Below are 17,387 nucleotides of genomic sequence, written 5' to 3' on the forward strand. Positions count from 1 at the left end.
TGTCCGTCACTGTGCAGGATCCGAGCCTGCCGGGCACCAGCACTCTGCTCTTCCAGTGCCAGGAAGTGGGGGTGAGTGGCCGGGGGTGAAGATGAGGAAAGAGTGGGTATGAAGCCCAACAGCCAGCACTCTCCTTCCACCCCCACAAACGCACACACATCTTCTGCCTAACTGCTGCTTTCTCCAGGCAGAGCAACTGAGGACCAGCCTGCAGAAGGCCCTGGAGGAGAAGCCGGAGCACAGGTAGGCAGCCTCTGCCCCAGACCACCTGCAGCACCTCAGAGCTTGTGCCCGGGTGTGCCAGACCCTGGCCCACCAGACCCTGGCCCCACATCTAGGGGAGCCCAGGAGCCTATGACCCCATGAACCTGGGCCTGGAGCCGGGGAGGGGCCCGGCTGGGACCAGGGAATATATGGGCATGAGGAAGGGGCTGGGGCTGGGCCCAGGGAACACTGGAGGCTATCCCCAGAGGCTGACGCAGAGACCTGAGAAGGCCCGGAGGTGAGCGGACTAAGCAGGGTGGAGTCAGGGAAGGGTCCAGACGGGGACCTGGAGGAAGGCGTGGATAGAGCCTCTGTCCCGAGAACACTGTCGAAGCTCTGACCCCACAATGTGTGCTGCAGACCCCGATTTGGAGCCCTTCACCAAGACCAGGACAGATGGAGGGGGGCTCCTCTGGAAAGGCCATTCCCCAAGGAGCAGGCACCCCCCCTTGGAAGGGAGCCCCCTCTAGAACAGCGCCCCAGGATGGCCCCAGAGCACAGTAAGTTTAGGGTGTGGGAAAGGTGGGAAAAGGTTTAGAGCGAAGATCAAAGAGGCCGTGGCCCCCTTACATTGCAGATATACCACCACCCCTAAGGTCCAGTGCCCGAGAACCAAGCACCTTCCCTCTGCCTCCTCCATTTCGGCCCCCATCTCCCGAGGACCCAGCCAGAGATGAGGTGACTGCAGATTGTCTGGGTTTTCGCGGAGGCTTTCTGAGCCTGGTGGAAGGGAGGACACCCCCTCTCCTGGGCAGACCAGGTCCCAGCATGGCCAAGACAGGTCCTGGGCTGAGGAGGGACAGGAAGCCTTGGGCAGGGGCAGGGTTGGGAGTTCTAGGATGGCCTTAAACTGCCCACTCAAGGCCACAGCTGTTTGCGGTCCAGGAGGTGCTAAACCATGTCCTAAGAGACATCGAGGTGTTCGCGGGACAGCTGAAGGAGGCCGAGGCAAACAGCAATCATAAGAAGAAACTAAGGAAGAAAAAAAAGTATCAGGGAGGTGAGTGCTGAGGACGAGAGAAGGGTGGGATGGGGGAGGGTGTCTGGAGATAATGTGTGAGGCGCGCTGCCTTCTCCCCTTCCCCCGCAGGGGTGACGCAGGCGCAGTACATTGATTGCTTCCAGAAGATCAAGTACAGCTTCAACCTCCTGGTATTTTACTCCCCACAAGTTCCCAAAACTCCCCTCAGCAAACTGCTCCCCCCACCCCCCAGTCTCATAAACATCCCAGGGTTCTCTAGCTTCTCCTCCTGGAACCTCCCCGCCCCATTCTGGGGACGTTCAGAGAGGGCCAGGCTCCCAGCTAAGGCCCAGAACAATTATGGACCTTGGGGGTCCTGCTGAAGGTGGGGCGGGATCAGTGGCGGTGACAGCATCACCCTGTGTCCCCAGGGGAAGCTAGCCATCCATCTGGAGGAGACGACTGCCCCTCAGTTTGTACATCTCATCTTCCAAACTCTGAACTTGGTGAGTTGGGGGTGAACAGGATGGTGAAGAGGTACAGACGGAAGTGGAGACGGAGCAGAGGCAGGCTGGGGGCAGAGGGATGCCGTGGGGTCTGCCCCTCACTCACCCAACACACCCTCTTCAACCCTGAGACACCATCCCTGCTGTGTGCAACACCCCTCAGCAGACCAGAGGGGCCGCGGTAGGGAGCTGGGGAAAAGCAGCAGGCCTGAGGTGACGTGGCAAAGTACTCTGGATCCGTTCCCACCCCAGCTGGGCCCCGTGGGAGCCTAGGCTTTCTGACACCTTCTGTCCCTCCTCTAGATCCTGAGCCAGTGCACTAAGCTTGACCTAGCTTCCCAAGTGATCTCACCTCTCCTCACCCCCAAAGCCATCGACCTGTTGCAGTCCTGCCTAAGCCCCGCTGAGAGTAACCTCTGGAAGGGGCTGGGCGTGGCCTGGACCACCAGCCGGTGAGTGAAGACAAGACTTGAACTGAACTGGGGGCACAGGGCAGGGCGATGGATGCGGCAGGCTCTACATCGTGACAAACCAAACGTGTCTCAAAATAAGTTGGGGGACTCTACAATGGAATTCCTAACTTTTCATTAGACCGAGCATGAAAAATTTCTTTTCAAACCCACCACTAAAGAAAAGACATTATCTCAGAAATAGAGAACAATTTTTCCCAAGAGACTAGAGTTGGCAACCTTCTACTAAAATATTTCCTCATCTGTGTCAAGGACAAAGTGAAAACTTTGTCTCACTCCAGCCCAGAATTAAAGCATTACTGATGTAAGATGCTGAAAATGTAACATCAGTAAGACTTGGCAACCAACTGACCGAGGAGTTGAGAGAGATTGATTGCATGTCTGTGGAGCCATGAGATGGGCAGGCAGTTGGACGACAAGGCCAAACTGACGAGAGCCATGAGGAGTCGGAGATGAAAGCAGCTTGGATGTGCTGAGCTGAAGTGTCAGTAGAACAATCCACGGAGACAGGGTGGCCCAGCCCTGAGGGGAGAGGCCCAACCTGGCAATGTGTGTTTGAGAACAGTCAGGACAGAAAAGATGGTTGGAGTCGACTAAAGGCAAGTGCTCCAGTGCACAGCCTTGGACTCACCTAAACAAGCAGAATCTGCTCTATGCCAGGAGAGAAGGGAAACTGCTACACGTAGGTAGAGAAGGGAAAAGGGGTTAAGGAGGCAGAGAGACATTCCTGAGAGTTAAAGGAGGAGAAACAAAAAAGCAGAGGCATAAAAACCAAGGGAGAAGAGGGTTTTAGAAAGAGAAGTCGACCCGGAAACAAGCCTTGGGAGCAGTTTTTTCCATTCAGCCCCATTAAAGGATTTGTTGTCCAACCCACCTAAAGACATAAATTATAATTCAGTATCATCTCTCTCCTCAATTGTGGTAGAATATAGATGCGTGCGTGTGCGCATGTGCATGTGTGTACGTGTGTGTGAATATAAGGTAAGACCATAAGATAGAATTTACCATTTTAACATTTTGAGGAGTATAATTCATCGGCATTAGGTACATTAACAAGATTGGGCAACCATCACCACTATCCATTTCCAGAACTTTTTCATGATTCCAAACGGAAACTCTGTCCCCAGTCGACAACTAACAAAACTGCAGTCCCTCCCTCTCCCGAGCCCCTGGTAACCACCCTTCTACTTTCTGTCTCTGTTTGTTATTTTAAATACAAAATTAGGTCACATACGCCCTAAAGCGTTTTCTGATTTCTTAGAATAACAACAACAACAAAAACTGGTGAATGAGTGAATTGAAAGACAAGAATACAGAAAATAGACTAAAGAGATGCAAAAAGAGTTGGATTTCAGGCAAATTATACTTAGGAGATTTGATTTTAGGCCAATCGACCCAAAGCTATAAATAACACTAAATGCTGTGGTCCAGAAGGGTGTAGGCCACACGAGGCCATTGGGTTTGGCAATCAGGAAGTCAGCGGGACTTTAGAAGAACTGGTCTCCAGAGAATAATGGCAGAGGTAAAAACCAAGAGGCAAAAGAATAATAAAAGAACCAGAAGAAAGAAAATGTAGGCAGAGCGTATAGACACATTCTCAAAAAATCGAGTAAAGAGAAGGTAACACGATGACGGCTTACAAGGAGTAGTAACAGGGTCAAGGGAAGACTCGAGCATGTTTTTAGGGCAAAGAGAAGAAATCAGTTAAAAAGATTTTTAGGAGAGAATAATTTATTTGTTCCCATTGAAGAAATGATTTTTAGCTGTCGCCCATGAACCGACCCCCCCCTCCAATTGTACTTGGGATAATAGTTCTCGAGTTCAATATCGTCAGACACAGACATTTGAGAGAGTCGTATGCAGTACACTGTGAGAGGAGAAATAACCCAGGGTGTCCCAAGTCCAGTGACAGAGCAGGAAAGGAAATATTCACCTCTGCCCCCACCACTTTAATTCGAACCCACAGTTAGTGCATATTCCTGCAGAGGTGAGATATCTGTACTTCATGGGCAGAAGTGAAGTTGGCTGCAGACACCCTCACTCTGGGATCTGTTCGTGACTCACTCTTTGCTTCTTTGCGAGTGTCCTCGGGCCTTTCATCTGTGCACATGGGCCAGGTCCTCCATTACCCAAAAGACCCCGAGGCTAGGCTCTGTCATCTCTTTTCTCCCCACATCCCACAGCCTGGCTCAGGCTGGACTCAGCTTTATTCTCTCCCCAGGGCTGACTGGACAGGCGATGAGCCTCTGCCCTACCAACCCACGTTCTATGATGGCTGGCAGCTTCCAGAACCCTCCAACCAGGTAAGGGGAACTTAGCACAGAGCCGTACTCAGAGCCCTGGTCTCTGGCTAGTTTCTGCCTCGTCGGTCCAAATCAGGGTCACTTGGCAATTGAGTGGCAGGTGGGTTCATGTGGGACCCTATATCTGGGTGGTGGGAAGGCAGAGGAGGGGACGGGAGGCAGCTGTGCACGAGTGGGTCTGTGGTGTGATACCAGCTCCCCACCTCCATGCTGGCTGACTCCTTGCTCTGCCCCCACAGGCTCCCTCAGGATACCAGGACTCTCCTCCTCTCCAGTAAGCCCTGGGCTCAGTCGGGACCGTGTGGCTGTGGGGAGGGAGGGATGGGGTTGGTCCCGTGGATGCTACATCTCAGAGACCCTCACAGCGATTTTTTAGCCAGACACGTATATGTACAAGTACATCCCTCCCTACTTTGGGTGAAAAAGCAGGTTTTTACCTTTCCAGGCTCCAACCCCTTCTCGCAATACTGCTCGTGCATGCCTCTGATTTCCCTGAGCTCAGGTGTAAAGTGCTCAGAGAAGAGCTCAGATATAGAAAAGTCCACTGCTGGAAGAGTCTTCAGCAATCAGCCACATTTCAGACACCTCCTGCCTGCAGAAACCCCCACCTCAAGCCCCACCTAACACTGACCTGCCATTAAACTCTGTGGAAACCCAAAAGTCACCCCCAGACTCCAGGCAGGAGATATATAGGGTTCTGGGGCTGAGACAGGGGCTCAGTTTTTGAGACCCATTCTCCAGCTATTCTAACTTTCTCTCTGGGGTGAGGGGGGAGTTGGGAAGCGCTAGGTCAGGGAACACATCACACTTGGCTCAAGAGGAGACACACAACCACGGCCCTTAGCCAGGGGTCCCCACCTTGTGCCCGTCCACCCTAGACCTGTCAAGCCAGCCCTGAAAATGCAAGTCCTATATGAGTTTGAAGCTAGGAACTCACGGGAACTGACGGTGACCCAGGAAGAGGTGCTCGAGGTGAGGCGCGGGCTAGAGCCTAGAAAAGAAGGTGGTGGTGGGCGGGAGCTCCAGGCAGGCTGGAGTGGGTGATGCGGGTGTGGGGCTGCGGGGGTGAGTGGCCTAGAGTGGGGAAGGGCCGAGAGGGAGAAAGCTTTGTGGGGGAAGGGAGACTGGCTCGACAGAAGCTCCGGTAACTGGGGTCGTGACTCTCGGCAGGTCCTAGACAACAGCAAGCGATGGTGGCTGGTGAAGAACGAGACAGGACAGCGCGGCTACATTCCCAGCAACATCCTGGCGCCCCTTCAGGCGGGGGGCCAGGAGCACTCTCGGGTACCACCCAGCCTAGACTACTCAGAAGCTCCAAGGCCTGTCTTGGGTGGGGGCAGGGAGCATTCGATAAGTGTAAGAGGTAGTCCTGGTTCAGTTTAATTGGTATTATCACATGTTTAGTGTGTGCCAAGTTTATCACTGGGCCAGAGCGGAGAACAAGCCTGGTCCCTGCCAGACAAGCAAACTGTAGAGTTAGATAAGTGATTTGATGGCAGCCTTAGAGAAGGGACCCACATGAGGCAGGCGTGGGTGGCTCTGGCACGAGACAGGCTCTGACTCCCAATTCCCCCAATTCTAGGCTCCAGTGCTTCGACTTAGCTCAAGGCCTGAGGAGGTCACAGCCTGGCTGCAGGCAGAGAACTTCTCCACTATGTGAGTGCCTAGCCCCATGGCGTGCGTTGAGGCAACAGACCTCTGTAAAGGGTCTGCACAATAATCAAGGAAACCCAGAGCCCCAGAACATACATCTTGACCTTCGCCATACACGGCGGGGCCTCAGGTGCTGCCCCGTTGCAGCGCTGTCTCTGCCGAGTTAAAGAGAGCAGAAGAGGGGGTGCGCCCGTGCCTCTGTGAGAGCACTAAGTGGGGAACTGCTACCATGGGGAAGGCAGCAGCATCAGGGGGACTCAGGTGCAACCTCAGCTGCCAGCCACCCCTCCCCACCACAAGATTCTTTTCCAGGAAACTTTTTCCTTCAAACCCAGGAATTCTGAAATTAGATTAAGCATTTCTCACCTCCTTCACCTCCAGATACCCTATTCCACAAATTCTCCTGTAACCCCAGCCTCCAGCCCAAACAGCCCCTTCTCTACCCAGTTCCTCAGGCCCAGGTCCTTCTGCCCCACCACTGACAGCTTCTCTGTCTTTGCTCCCAGCACCGTGAAGACCCTTGGGTCCCTGATGGGGAACCAGTTGCTTCACATAAGACCCGGGGAGCTACAGATGCTGTGTCCACAGGAGGCCCCAAAGGTCCTGGCACGGCTGCAGGCCGTCAGAAGGATGCTGGGGGTGAGGACACTTGCGTTCCTAACCCCCAGTGGAAATGTGGGCTAGTCCCTGGGGACGGTGAGAGTGCCAGGTAGACAGACAAGCGAGCAGGCCCACCCCGGGGGTGGAACTGAATGTGGCAGTACTGGACACAGGCTCTTCCCTGAGGGGCTTGACTTCATGCGCTCGGGCATGCCTGGAGGCTCCAAGCTGAGTGTTGGCATGAGCTCCGAGGTAGGGGGTGAGGGGTCCCCTGGCTCCAGCCTCATCTCAATCCTTTTCTTTCCTCAGATGAGCCCTTAGGTATCAACTCGGACACATCAAGACCAAGGCCTTCTCATAAGCAAGATGGAGGATCTGGTACTCTTTAGAGGCCCGAGAATTCCTCTTTCAGGTCCCCAGTTTGCAGCAAACCCCACACCAACCTCACAGAGCAAAGAGAATGAGCAAGCCCAGAGGTTGGGGCAAATGGTGTCCCCTCTAACTGTGTTAGGAGTCCTCTCTAGTTACCATCTATTTATTGTCTCTCTTCTAACCGGTAGCATGTATGCCTAGATTTGTCAGGACTCTGTTTAATCCCTCTCCTTCCCAATAAAAGCATCTTCAAGCTTGTCATGTGCCTCCCTTGAGCTTCTTCTGGGCCTGGTGGGGGCCAAAGGCAGGGAGGCAGGAAGAGCTGGGACACTGGGAATGAAACAGCAACAGCCCTACATCCATCACAGGACCAGATTAAATGTGAGTGGGATTTCCCACTGCAGCTTGGAATGGAGAGTCAGAATTGGAGAATATGGCCCAAGCTCTGCTTACTCTCTTTCTAAACAAACTCCCAAATAAGGCTGTGCTCATCATCTTTATCCTTCTGTGTATATTTCTCCCAGTATATTCCCAGGCATCCATCAGAGCCAGGGGCACAACACTTCACAGGAGCAAAGAGTATCAGGGCCGACGGTGGCAGGTTTTGATCAGTCACACTGGCTGGTAAGCTAAAGAAACACTAATGAGCATATCAGGTGTTCCGGGCAACTTGCTCTTGTAATAGACCAAGGACCAGGAAAAAAAAAAAAAAAAGTGTTTTAGACCCGTGCTCCCCAGATTTCCCAGCAAAAATTGAAATGAAGTGAAGGGCTCTCTGGATGTCCACGTGCAGTGGAACTAGCATAAGTTGTGCTATTAGACCTACGTTCGAATCCCAGGCCACCTGTGAGAACTTGAGCTTAGAAAGGCAATCACCCAACCTCTCCAGGCCTCGCTTACCTTCTTCTATAAAATGGGCATAAAGCTTCCTTCACAAAGTCGTGAAGCTTAAATTGGAAAAAATTAGCTAAAATATATGAAATACCCAGACTATTACCTGGCATATCATAGACATTCAGTAAATGTTAGTCTCATTCCTCCAGTTAACTTGTGACTGGCCTTTTGTTATCTTGAGAGGAGAGATCTAGGCATTATTAATTTATCTGTTTCTGTTCATTTGCATTTTCTTCCTTTCCTCTTTTTAGTGAAATGTCCTTTTTAAAAGTTCCACCCTTGCTTCATCCAGACTAAGGGGGAAATGTGATTTCCACATCCAGGCTAGCGAGTAGAAGAGGCTCAGGGTTCTAAGTGGCCATGCTGTGGAGGCCCCAGGCCAGAAACCTTCTGAGTAGCTCTGGACTCCTTCCTACCCAGCCGCCTTCGACATGCAAACCAAGGGCAGCGATTCCCTAGTGGCCAGAGTCACGGTCTGACTCGTGCTTGCCCACTTTCCCCCACCCGCACCCCACTAGATAAGTATTTCTAGCACGAATCTCACTCTCCTGGCATAACCAGAGCCCTCACTGGGCTGTGCCTGGGCTGTGCCTGGGCTGTGCGGACCGGCACTACTGACCAGAGTGCGGCTCCCACCTTGAGAGCGCACACACCGAGCCCTTCCCGGGTCTAGCCTCGGGGTGGCCCGTCCCTGAACCCCAGAGACTGCAGAAGTCAGGCCCGCGCGTGGCCCTGTGGACACGCGGAGGGAGGGAACAAGGACAGTGGGAGCGGAGTCGGGGGCGGGGCGGGGGGGGCTCCCGTTGGCCCCGCCCACTTACGTCAGCTATAAAGCCCCGCGCGTTCGCGCGCCCCGCCTCCAGTTCCCAAAGGCGCGGAGGGGTGGTCGCCATGTCGTCGTCCAAGTCGGCTGTGGTTCTCGGTTACTGGGATATTCGCGGGGTGAGTGCCGTCTCAGCGGCCGGGCCGCTGGGTCAGAGAGACGTGGAGGCGGCCAGAGCCTCAGGCTCAGCGGTCTCGGAGAGAAGGGGCCGTCGTCGGAGCCAAGCCTCCCTCGCTGCGCCGCGGTGCGGCCAGCCCCGCCGAGTTCCCGGGGCGCGGAGGCCTGCCCCTGCCCCGCCCCCCGGGATCCCGGGCCCGAGGAGAGGGGCTGAGGGCAGCCCGCCGTCGTGGCCAGCCTCGGGGGCGGGGCGTGTAACGACCTATTCGGGAGGATGCGGGGTCTCCGCAGCCCCAGGCGGGGGGTGGGGGTGGGGGGACCTTGGCGCGCGGCGGGGTTGGGGCGCGTGGGAGCTGCGCAGGCGCTGACCCAGGGCCGTCTCTCCCAGCTGGCGCACGCCATCCGCTTGCTCCTGGAGTTCACCGATACTTCCTACGAGGAGAAACGGTACACGTGTGGGGAAGGTAAGGCTGCTCTGGGTGCCGGTGCACAGCCGCGCGCAGGCAAGCTGGCCCTCCAACAGTCCCCGTCTTCTGGTGGCCCGAGGGTGGCATCACTCTAAAGTTGAGTAGGACTAGTGCCCCAGTCACCCAGGAGCACTCTGCTGTGTCCTGTGTTGGGAGAGACACATCCTTTATCTGAAGCTGGGATTCTCTCTGTGCCATATAGCCCAACCCCATCTTAACACTTAACCAAATGGGCCCCAGAGATTAAAATGGTCAGGCTTTGGGGGGCCTGGGAATGCCAGGTATTGGGACTAGATTATTTCTTTACATCTTCCCACTGTCCTCAGTGGACAGTTAAGGAGGTCGAGTCCCACTTCCTTCTCTCTCTCACAGCACCCGACTATGATAGAAGCCAGTGGCTGGACGTGAAATTCAAGCTGGACCTGGACTTCCCTAACGTAGGTGGCTTTAGGAGAAGAGGGAGCAGAAGGGAAAACCGTCAAGTGTATCCCAGCTTCTTTCCTCTCTGGTCCAAGGGGATCTAGAATAGGAGCTTTTAACCTGGATAGAATAAATATAATTCAGGGATCCTTGAATGCAGAAAAAAATTATATTTTTATACCCACTAACTCTAAATTAACAGCTCCTATTGTGAATATAGGCAATAAGTGACGCTGGTTATGAGCCATGTCTGTGACTTTGTCACTGGTAGAAATCAGGTATGTTCACATTACATGTGTTGCAGATATTGTAAATAAATATTTACATCTATCATACTTTGATAGTGCGATAGTTATTACACCTGCTTGTCATTTAACTCATTAATAGGCACAAATTACTCTTAAAATCTTGTTTCTTCATGGTTTTATAAATCGTGTAAGTATACATAATTTGCGTATAGGGTCCATGGCATGCATATACATACACACACAGGTTAAGAACCCCCGTCTAGATTCAGGTGGGGACCCAGTAGCTACCTTCAACTTATTTTCTTCCTCCACCTAACACAGCATTTTCTCTCTGCTGTTCACTTCCTTGCAAGTCTCACCTTCCCCAAGAGTGAGAGGTAGGGAGGCAAGAAAGTCAGGTTTTTCACTTGACCTGTCCTTTTCCTTGCAGCTGCCATACCTCATGGACGGTAAGAATAAGATCACCCAGAGCAATGCCATCTTGCGCTACATCGCTCGCAAGCACAATATGTGTGAGTGGGGTAGGGTTGCTGAGGGAGACCAGGCTGGTGGTTCACCTGGGAATGGATAATGCTAAGGGTGATTCCTTATTGTTTGGCCTATAGGCGGTGATACTGAAGAAGAAAAGATTCGAGTGGACATTATGGAGAACCAAATAATGGACTTCCGCATGCAGCTAACACGACTCTGCTACAACCCTGACCATGTGAGCTTCCTTAGCAAACAGACGTCAAGGAAAAGGAGCATATAGCAACACAAGGGTTAATTCTCCATTCTGCTCTGCTGCCTTCCCACCAGCCCAGTCTGTCAGGATAGGAAACAGAACTCTTAGTTTTGGGGTGCGGGGGGAATGTTGTCTGTGATGTAACTCTGGTGTTGGCCCCTCTTCTTTCCAAAACCCCTCCTCTCCATCCTGCTGCCCCTACCTGAGGGCACTGAGAGGAAGATACCTGGAGAAGGTGTCTGTCACTGAGTGTCCATCACTGGTCCATGCCCTGATGAGTTATGAAGATGGTGACAGCTGTTGTCACTCTTTTTCTCTCTTTCCCAGGAAAAATTGAAGCCTCAGTACTTGGAACAGCTACCTGTACAACTGAAACAATTCTCCTTGTTCCTGGGGAAATTCTCATGGTTTGCAGGAGAAAAGGTAGGAAGGAAGGAGAGGGAGAGGACACCTTTCTGTCTCTGTAGGTGCTCATGAACTCCCCAGACCTGACCACCTCGTTGTCCTTCTAGCTCACCTTTGTGGATTTTCTCACCTATGATGTCTTAGATCAGAACCGCATGTTTGAGCCCAAGTGCCTGGAGGAATTTCCAAATCTGAAGGCTTTCATGTGCCGTTTTGAGGTAACGCTCCCTAGACCTTTCTCTTACAAAAACACTGAGGCTCCCCATGGTGGTAGATTCCTGCCTAATACCAGCTTTTGCCTGAAGGGATCAATGGTCGGACGCCTCCAGACCTTTAGTCTTGGGAAGGGCCTGGCTTATACACCCTTAATGCACTGTCTACAAGAAAAGGGGTGGCGAGGAGCAGGCAGTATATGAATGTCGCAGAATGGGTCCGTTGGGCTGTGTCAGAATCTTTACAAGGTTTCCTGTGCTTTCCCTTCAGGCTTTAGAGAAAATCGCTGCCTACATGCAATCTGACCGTTTCTTCAAAATGCCCATCAACAACAAGATGGCTCAGTGGGGCCAAAAGAGAACATGCTGAGCAGGCGGCAGCTTCCACTGTTTGTTCCATTCCATCCTTCCCTGTGGGCCCTGTATTCTCTCTTCTCTGCTCTTTTCAATAAATAGCACTTAGGCTACCGGTGTCCAGCTGGATTTCTCTTGGGAGTAAAAGCCGGGGGAGAACAAGGCTATGTGGAAAATTACCAAGTTGTAAATTCAGTCCCTGCAACATTGACACGCTGTATCCCCCAAGCATGTTCAGTGGCCAGAGGGTCTTGCCCGAGCCTTGAGAGAAAGTACTAGAAATGAAGGTGAGATTGCACAGTTGGAGAGAACAGGTGTGTTAAATGGGACTGGAGCCCCTATGAAGACCTGGTGAAGACACCAAGTTAAACTGTGTGGGACTGTGGGCTTACCAGAACCTGAGTTCAGAACCAGACCCTTTTCTATAAGAATTTAGTGTGATAAAGACAATATTTCAAACTGGTGGGCTAACCAATAAACAGGATTGGGACAATTCCTTACCAATTAAAAGTAAAAGAACCCTATCTCGCAGCACGCACTACAATTCATCTAGAATTTAAGATCCAATGCTATATGCAAAGCTGGAGAAGTATTAATGAAAATGTAAGAATGTATGTGATTATAGAGTAGGAAAAGTGTCAATGAGAAAAAAAGTCATCAAAGGAAAGATTTGCTAACAACAGATTTTTTAAATTTTCTGTGATAATGCACAAATAAGTAAAATTAAATGATAAGTGAGTTAAAAGGGATTAATATAAAGATCAATGTAAAGAACTATAAATCATCAAGACAACTCAGCTTTTAAAAGTGGACCAAAAATCTGAACAATTTACAGAAATGGAAATATTGATGGACAAAAAGTTTATAATCCAAAGAACTGCAAATTACAAGAAAGCACTTTTCCATCTATCAAATGAACAAAAAGAAGTTTATAAATATTGGCAAGGCTTGGGAAAGTGGTATGCATTTCCTGCTGGTAAACTTGTAAGTTGGTATTCGGGAGACAATTTGTCAATATCTTCTCAAATTCCAGTCATATCCTGTGACCCAACAATTCCATCCTATTAAAAACTCACCTTATACCTATTGTATGTATATACCTATATACCTATATCTATTATATGTATATACCTATATATATTAAGACCATGGCACTGTTCATAATAACATAAGTGGAAATCAGGTAAATTCTCATTGATATGAAATACCATTAGGCAAAGAATGAGATTGAGCTGTAGGAGCTGACGTGGGAGGATCCCCAAGACAAATTGTCGAATTCATAAAATTGGGTTGCAGATTAGTATATACATTGATACCTTTTATGTTTTAATAAAGGAAACCATGAGGTAAGCATGTTCTACAGATAGATTTATGGATGTGAAATGCATAAAAAAAAGGAAACACCAAACTGATGAGACTTACTATAGGCAAATGGGAGAAAGACCCATAAAGGAGACTTTAGAAATTAGCTTAGGATTTCTGTGTTTTAACTGGGGGAAATTTATTCATGCCTTAGTGTGTAATAGAAGCTAGTTTTAAGAAAAGAAAGCAAACATAGGGGAAACTCCTGTGAAGATAGAATTGGCACCACTTGCCATTTGCAGAGCAAAATCTTTGAGTAGTTTCCAGCCTAAGACAGTGACCTGAGGGTCAGGACCCAAGGATCTCTTGAGGGAGGGAGGGACAGAGGGCCAGAATGGCCAGGAGAGCCAGTCATGTCAGGAGCACTGCCTCAGGAGGGATTAGTATAGACAAAGATATTAAGCAGATAGTTCAACTGCCAACTTTGCCTCCCCTGGTAGTAGTCATTAGCTATCCAGGCCAATATTTTGGATATGGGAAGCCTTTGGCCAGAAGAGGTGTAAAGCTAGGAGTTTCTCTGCCATCCGTAACTACTGACATGAATTTCACACTGAAGTGTGTGGCCTAAGGGAAGACCTCGTGGATTTAGGGGAGGCAGAGATATTGAAGACACCTCTGAAACTAGAGAGAGGATATGACCAGAAATTAGAGAATATGTTGTTTATTGCTGTATAACAATATTACCACCAACTTAGCAGCCTAAACCCACACGCATTATCTCAGTTTCTTGGGTTAGGAGTCAGGGCACAGCTGTGTGGGATCCGCTGCTTCAAGGTCTCATCTGAAAGCTGTGGCCAGTGTGTCAGCCAAGGCTACGGTCTCATCTCAAGGCCCAGCTGGAGAAGGCTCTTCTTCTGAGTCCATGTGATTGTTGGTGGAATTCAAGTTCTTATGACCTGTTGGACCGAGGGCTTCAGGTTCTGGCTGGCTGTCAGCTGGAGGCCACCCTTGGTTCCCTGCAAAGGGGGCCTTTTGATTCATCAAAAGCTGTAAGGGGGAGTTTCTTGGAAAGAGGGACACTACAGTCCTATGTAATGTAATGTAATTAATGTAATGTAATGTAATGCAACGTAATGTAATGGCGATGACATCCCATCGCCTTTGCTATATTTCATTAGAAGCAAACCACTCGTTCTGCCCAAGGTGGGATTATAGGGGACCATTTTAGACCACAGGAAAGAAGGCAAGGAAACATGAAGTCGGGCCTGCAGTCTTCTGAGAAAAGAATCCTGAGAAAGACAGGTCTGGGGGTGAAATGCATATCCCATGAATTCCAGATAGACAATAGACAAATCACACATTCCAACCTTTTCCAGTTATTACATTTGTTATTGAAAATCCACTTAACAGTTCTCCAAAACCAATGTACTTACTGGTCCAGGAGGAGGGGAGGCCACTGAGAGAAAGAGATCCATTCCACAGGAGATTGGCACCCCCAGGGCCCGTCCCTCCCTAACTAATTCTAACTTGGGCCAAGTAGAGAATATTGTCACAATGGCTGTCTTCAAGCAAGGAAAGACACCCTATCACTACAGAGGCACAGACGCCACACAAATGCTGAGAAATTAGTATACTAGTAACAGGTTTGTGCAAGTAATATCAGTCAGAGCTTTAAAAAAAAAAAATGTCATCAGAGCAGTTTTCCAAGAAACATTAAAGCAACTCATTTGTATTTATTGAAGATTGAGCAACGGGACTAAGGCGTTTCTAGTTCAGAAGACAATAGCTTCTGTGATCTAAGAAAAATTTATTGTGAAGTTATTTCATTGATGGGACAGGTAGAGTGGGGGACGCTGATGTGTGTGGACATGGATCTGCCTTTAAAGTCAGCCTGAGGGCTTATGAGAAAATCCGGAGTCTGGACTTGTACAGAAATTGCACATCCAGTATCCTTCAGCGGCAGGACTAGGTTGAGCAATGAGTCACACTGATAAAAAGGGATTTAGGGAGTTCGGATGGATGGTAGGGAACAGGGAAGGAATTGACATTTAGCCAGAGATTTTTCTAATGTGAAAATTTGCTCATGTCATTCCCCTGCTTAAATACAATTAGTGGCTTCTTAGGCCTTGGGGGAAAGTCCCCTCTGGTGTACAAAATCCTTCGTAATCTGACCTCTGCTTCTCATCTGGCTACATCTGACAGGTGCCTGCCCTGCCCCACTCCCTGCCTTAGAGAAGTAGGTTCCAGCCTTTCTGAATTCCCTAGGGAGCTGCACAGACGCTGGGGTCAGGCTGCCTGGCTTCAGATCCTGGCTCTGTCATGACTCCTGTCCCTCGGTGCCTTCTCTGATAAATGGACCCTCCCTCACTGGGTTGTCATGAAAAGTAAGACACTCTTTCTGGAGCACCTACTTAGACCAACGTTATATAAAGTTATAAATATAGACCAATGTTATATAAAATTATAAATACAGACCAATGTTATATAAAGTTATAAATATAAATTATCCAAAAGCACCATGTTCTCTTTTACCTTCGTTCTTTTGCACTTGCTGTCCGTCTGTCTGGAATGCTCTTGCTCCAGCCACCTCCGCCTGCCGAATGCCAATTCATCTTCTAAGGTAAGCTCAGAAATTGCTACCTCTGGGAGGCCACACCTGATAACCCCTGCGGAAGTCGTTAGTGACGGTCGCCAGAGATTTCTGATTTTCTTTTGAGGAAAGTTTCACTACCTTCTTGCTTTGGCCAATTAAATGCAAGTAGAAATGACATTTTTCAGGCAGAAGCGTTAAGAGCCAGTGCCTTCACGGCCGCCACATCTGCTTCCAACGGCTGTGACGTCTCTGAGAGCAGGTGCCCAGCTGAAGCCTCCAGGAGTCCATGTCTCTGACAGACTACAAAGCACTGGGCCCCTGTTGACCAAATGGGACATGAAGCTTGAGTTAGAAATAAATGTGTATTAAGCCACTGAGATTTGGTTTATCCTGACTGACATTCCTCCACCTCTCCAGGCTAATTTAAATGTACCTATTTTAAATCTATTCCCATGGGATTCGATTTTTACCTCAATCAAGCAGTACTTACCAACTGAATTCTAATGGCTTGCTTAAATGTCTGTCTCCACCACTAAACTGTAAGTTGACAGGTTTTTTTAATTAAGTTTATTGGGGTAACATTGGTTAATACAATTATATAATTTTTGAGTGTACATTATAATTTGACATCTGTATAGTCTATTGTATGTTTACCACCCAAAGTCCAGTTTCCTTCAGCTAGTTGACTATGTTTTAAGCAAATTTTATTGTTTAGTGCTTGTATAGAACCTGACACAAAGCAGGCACTCACGCAGTGCATTGATTCCCTTTGTTCTAATGATAATTGGAAGGAGAAAAGAAGTTTGCTTCAAATAAGTGCTTAATGCTCTCATGGAACTTCTTGAGATTCTTCTCTGTTCCGGTTGGGCAACAGAACACAGAAAAATGGAACGCCCTGTTCTTAAAACAGGTAGAGAGATAGAAATACTTGGAGTCAGGACAGAAGTTCAAGTTCAGGGAGGGCCCAAGGAGCAGCAAAGAACTATGAGGCTAGAGAGTGTTATATGATTTCGTGTTCTGGCTTGCTCCTTGCTTAGGCCAAATCGAAACAAAACATTTCTGAAAACCAATGGTGATAGACTCTTTGGAGTTTTTCAAAGGAAATAATTCCAGGTGACGCACATGTAAGATTTAAATCCGGAAGAAAAGATTAAATGGATGTGTGCATGTTTGAATTTCAAGTAAGTAGGTACTATTATGTGACCCCACATGGAGACAGAGGGTCAACCTGGAGCTATTAGAAGGGAGTGTTTTCAATGGTGTGGAGGGGTGGGAATAGAACAAACAGGATCGTATTCGTTTCGTGTTAAGAAGTCCGAGGAAAATTAGAATAGGTCTGTACTTTACCTTCTGTGGTGTAATATTTCCAATTGTATTAACAGATTTTTTTTTATCTGTGACTGAAACTCTATCTGCTGCCTTCCAAAGTTATGTTTCACATGGGAAGAGAAGTAGAAGAAAGGAGAGAATTCAGGGTGGCTGTTGGGCCTTTTGGACAGGACTATGCCTTATCAAGGGATTTGGGGGGTTACCCCACAAAGTGGAATCAGTTGGGATAAGCCAGATCTGATTAAGTAGAAATCAGATCTGGCTTATCCCAACAACTTACGTTTACAAGAATTGTTCTGGAATTCATCAGGATTGGCACCTCTTGTTCTCTGCTTCCAATCCTCGAGTTACCGTGTGGTGGTAGGCAGAT

The 17,387-nt window shown here is 49.2% G+C and overlaps 2 protein-coding genes across 2 annotated transcripts in view; both read left to right on the top strand.

The window, feature by feature from the left end:
- Positions 1–6,841, top strand: part of EPS8L3 (EPS8 like 3) — a 9,250-nt gene extending 2,409 nt beyond the window's left edge. The window contains exons 3-16 of the mRNA XM_011369097.1: positions 3–71; positions 188–243; positions 625–764; positions 842–942; positions 1,150–1,264; positions 1,355–1,416; positions 1,657–1,731; positions 2,035–2,183; positions 4,423–4,504; positions 4,744–4,778; positions 5,353–5,476; positions 5,675–5,788; positions 6,087–6,160; positions 6,664–6,841. Coding sequence (XP_011367399.1) covers positions 3–71; positions 188–243; positions 625–764; positions 842–942; positions 1,150–1,264; positions 1,355–1,416; positions 1,657–1,731; positions 2,035–2,183; positions 4,423–4,504; positions 4,744–4,778; positions 5,353–5,476; positions 5,675–5,788; positions 6,087–6,160; positions 6,664–6,841 — 1,374 coding nt within the window. The remainder of the gene's footprint in view (positions 1–2; positions 72–187; positions 244–624; positions 765–841; positions 943–1,149; positions 1,265–1,354; positions 1,417–1,656; positions 1,732–2,034; positions 2,184–4,422; positions 4,505–4,743; positions 4,779–5,352; positions 5,477–5,674; positions 5,789–6,086; positions 6,161–6,663) is intronic.
- A 2,004-nt stretch (positions 6,842–8,845) lies between these two features.
- On the top strand, positions 8,846–11,906 carry LOC105297172 (glutathione S-transferase Mu 5). Its single transcript, XM_011367684.2, has 8 exons — positions 8,846–8,965; positions 9,352–9,427; positions 9,803–9,867; positions 10,529–10,610; positions 10,704–10,804; positions 11,150–11,245; positions 11,335–11,445; positions 11,711–11,906. The coding sequence occupies exons 1-8, from the start codon at positions 8,915–8,917 to the stop codon at positions 11,807–11,809; spliced, it is 681 nt and encodes a 226-aa protein (XP_011365986.1). The 5' UTR covers positions 8,846–8,914; the 3' UTR covers positions 11,810–11,906.
- The last annotated feature ends 5,481 nt before the right edge of the window (positions 11,907–17,387 follow it).

The sequence above is a fragment of the Pteropus vampyrus genome, unplaced genomic scaffold, assembly GCF_000151845.1.
Source record: "Pteropus vampyrus isolate Shadow unplaced genomic scaffold, Pvam_2.0 Scaffold6, whole genome shotgun sequence".
NCBI classification, from domain to species: Eukaryota; Metazoa; Chordata; class Mammalia; order Chiroptera; family Pteropodidae; genus Pteropus; species Pteropus vampyrus.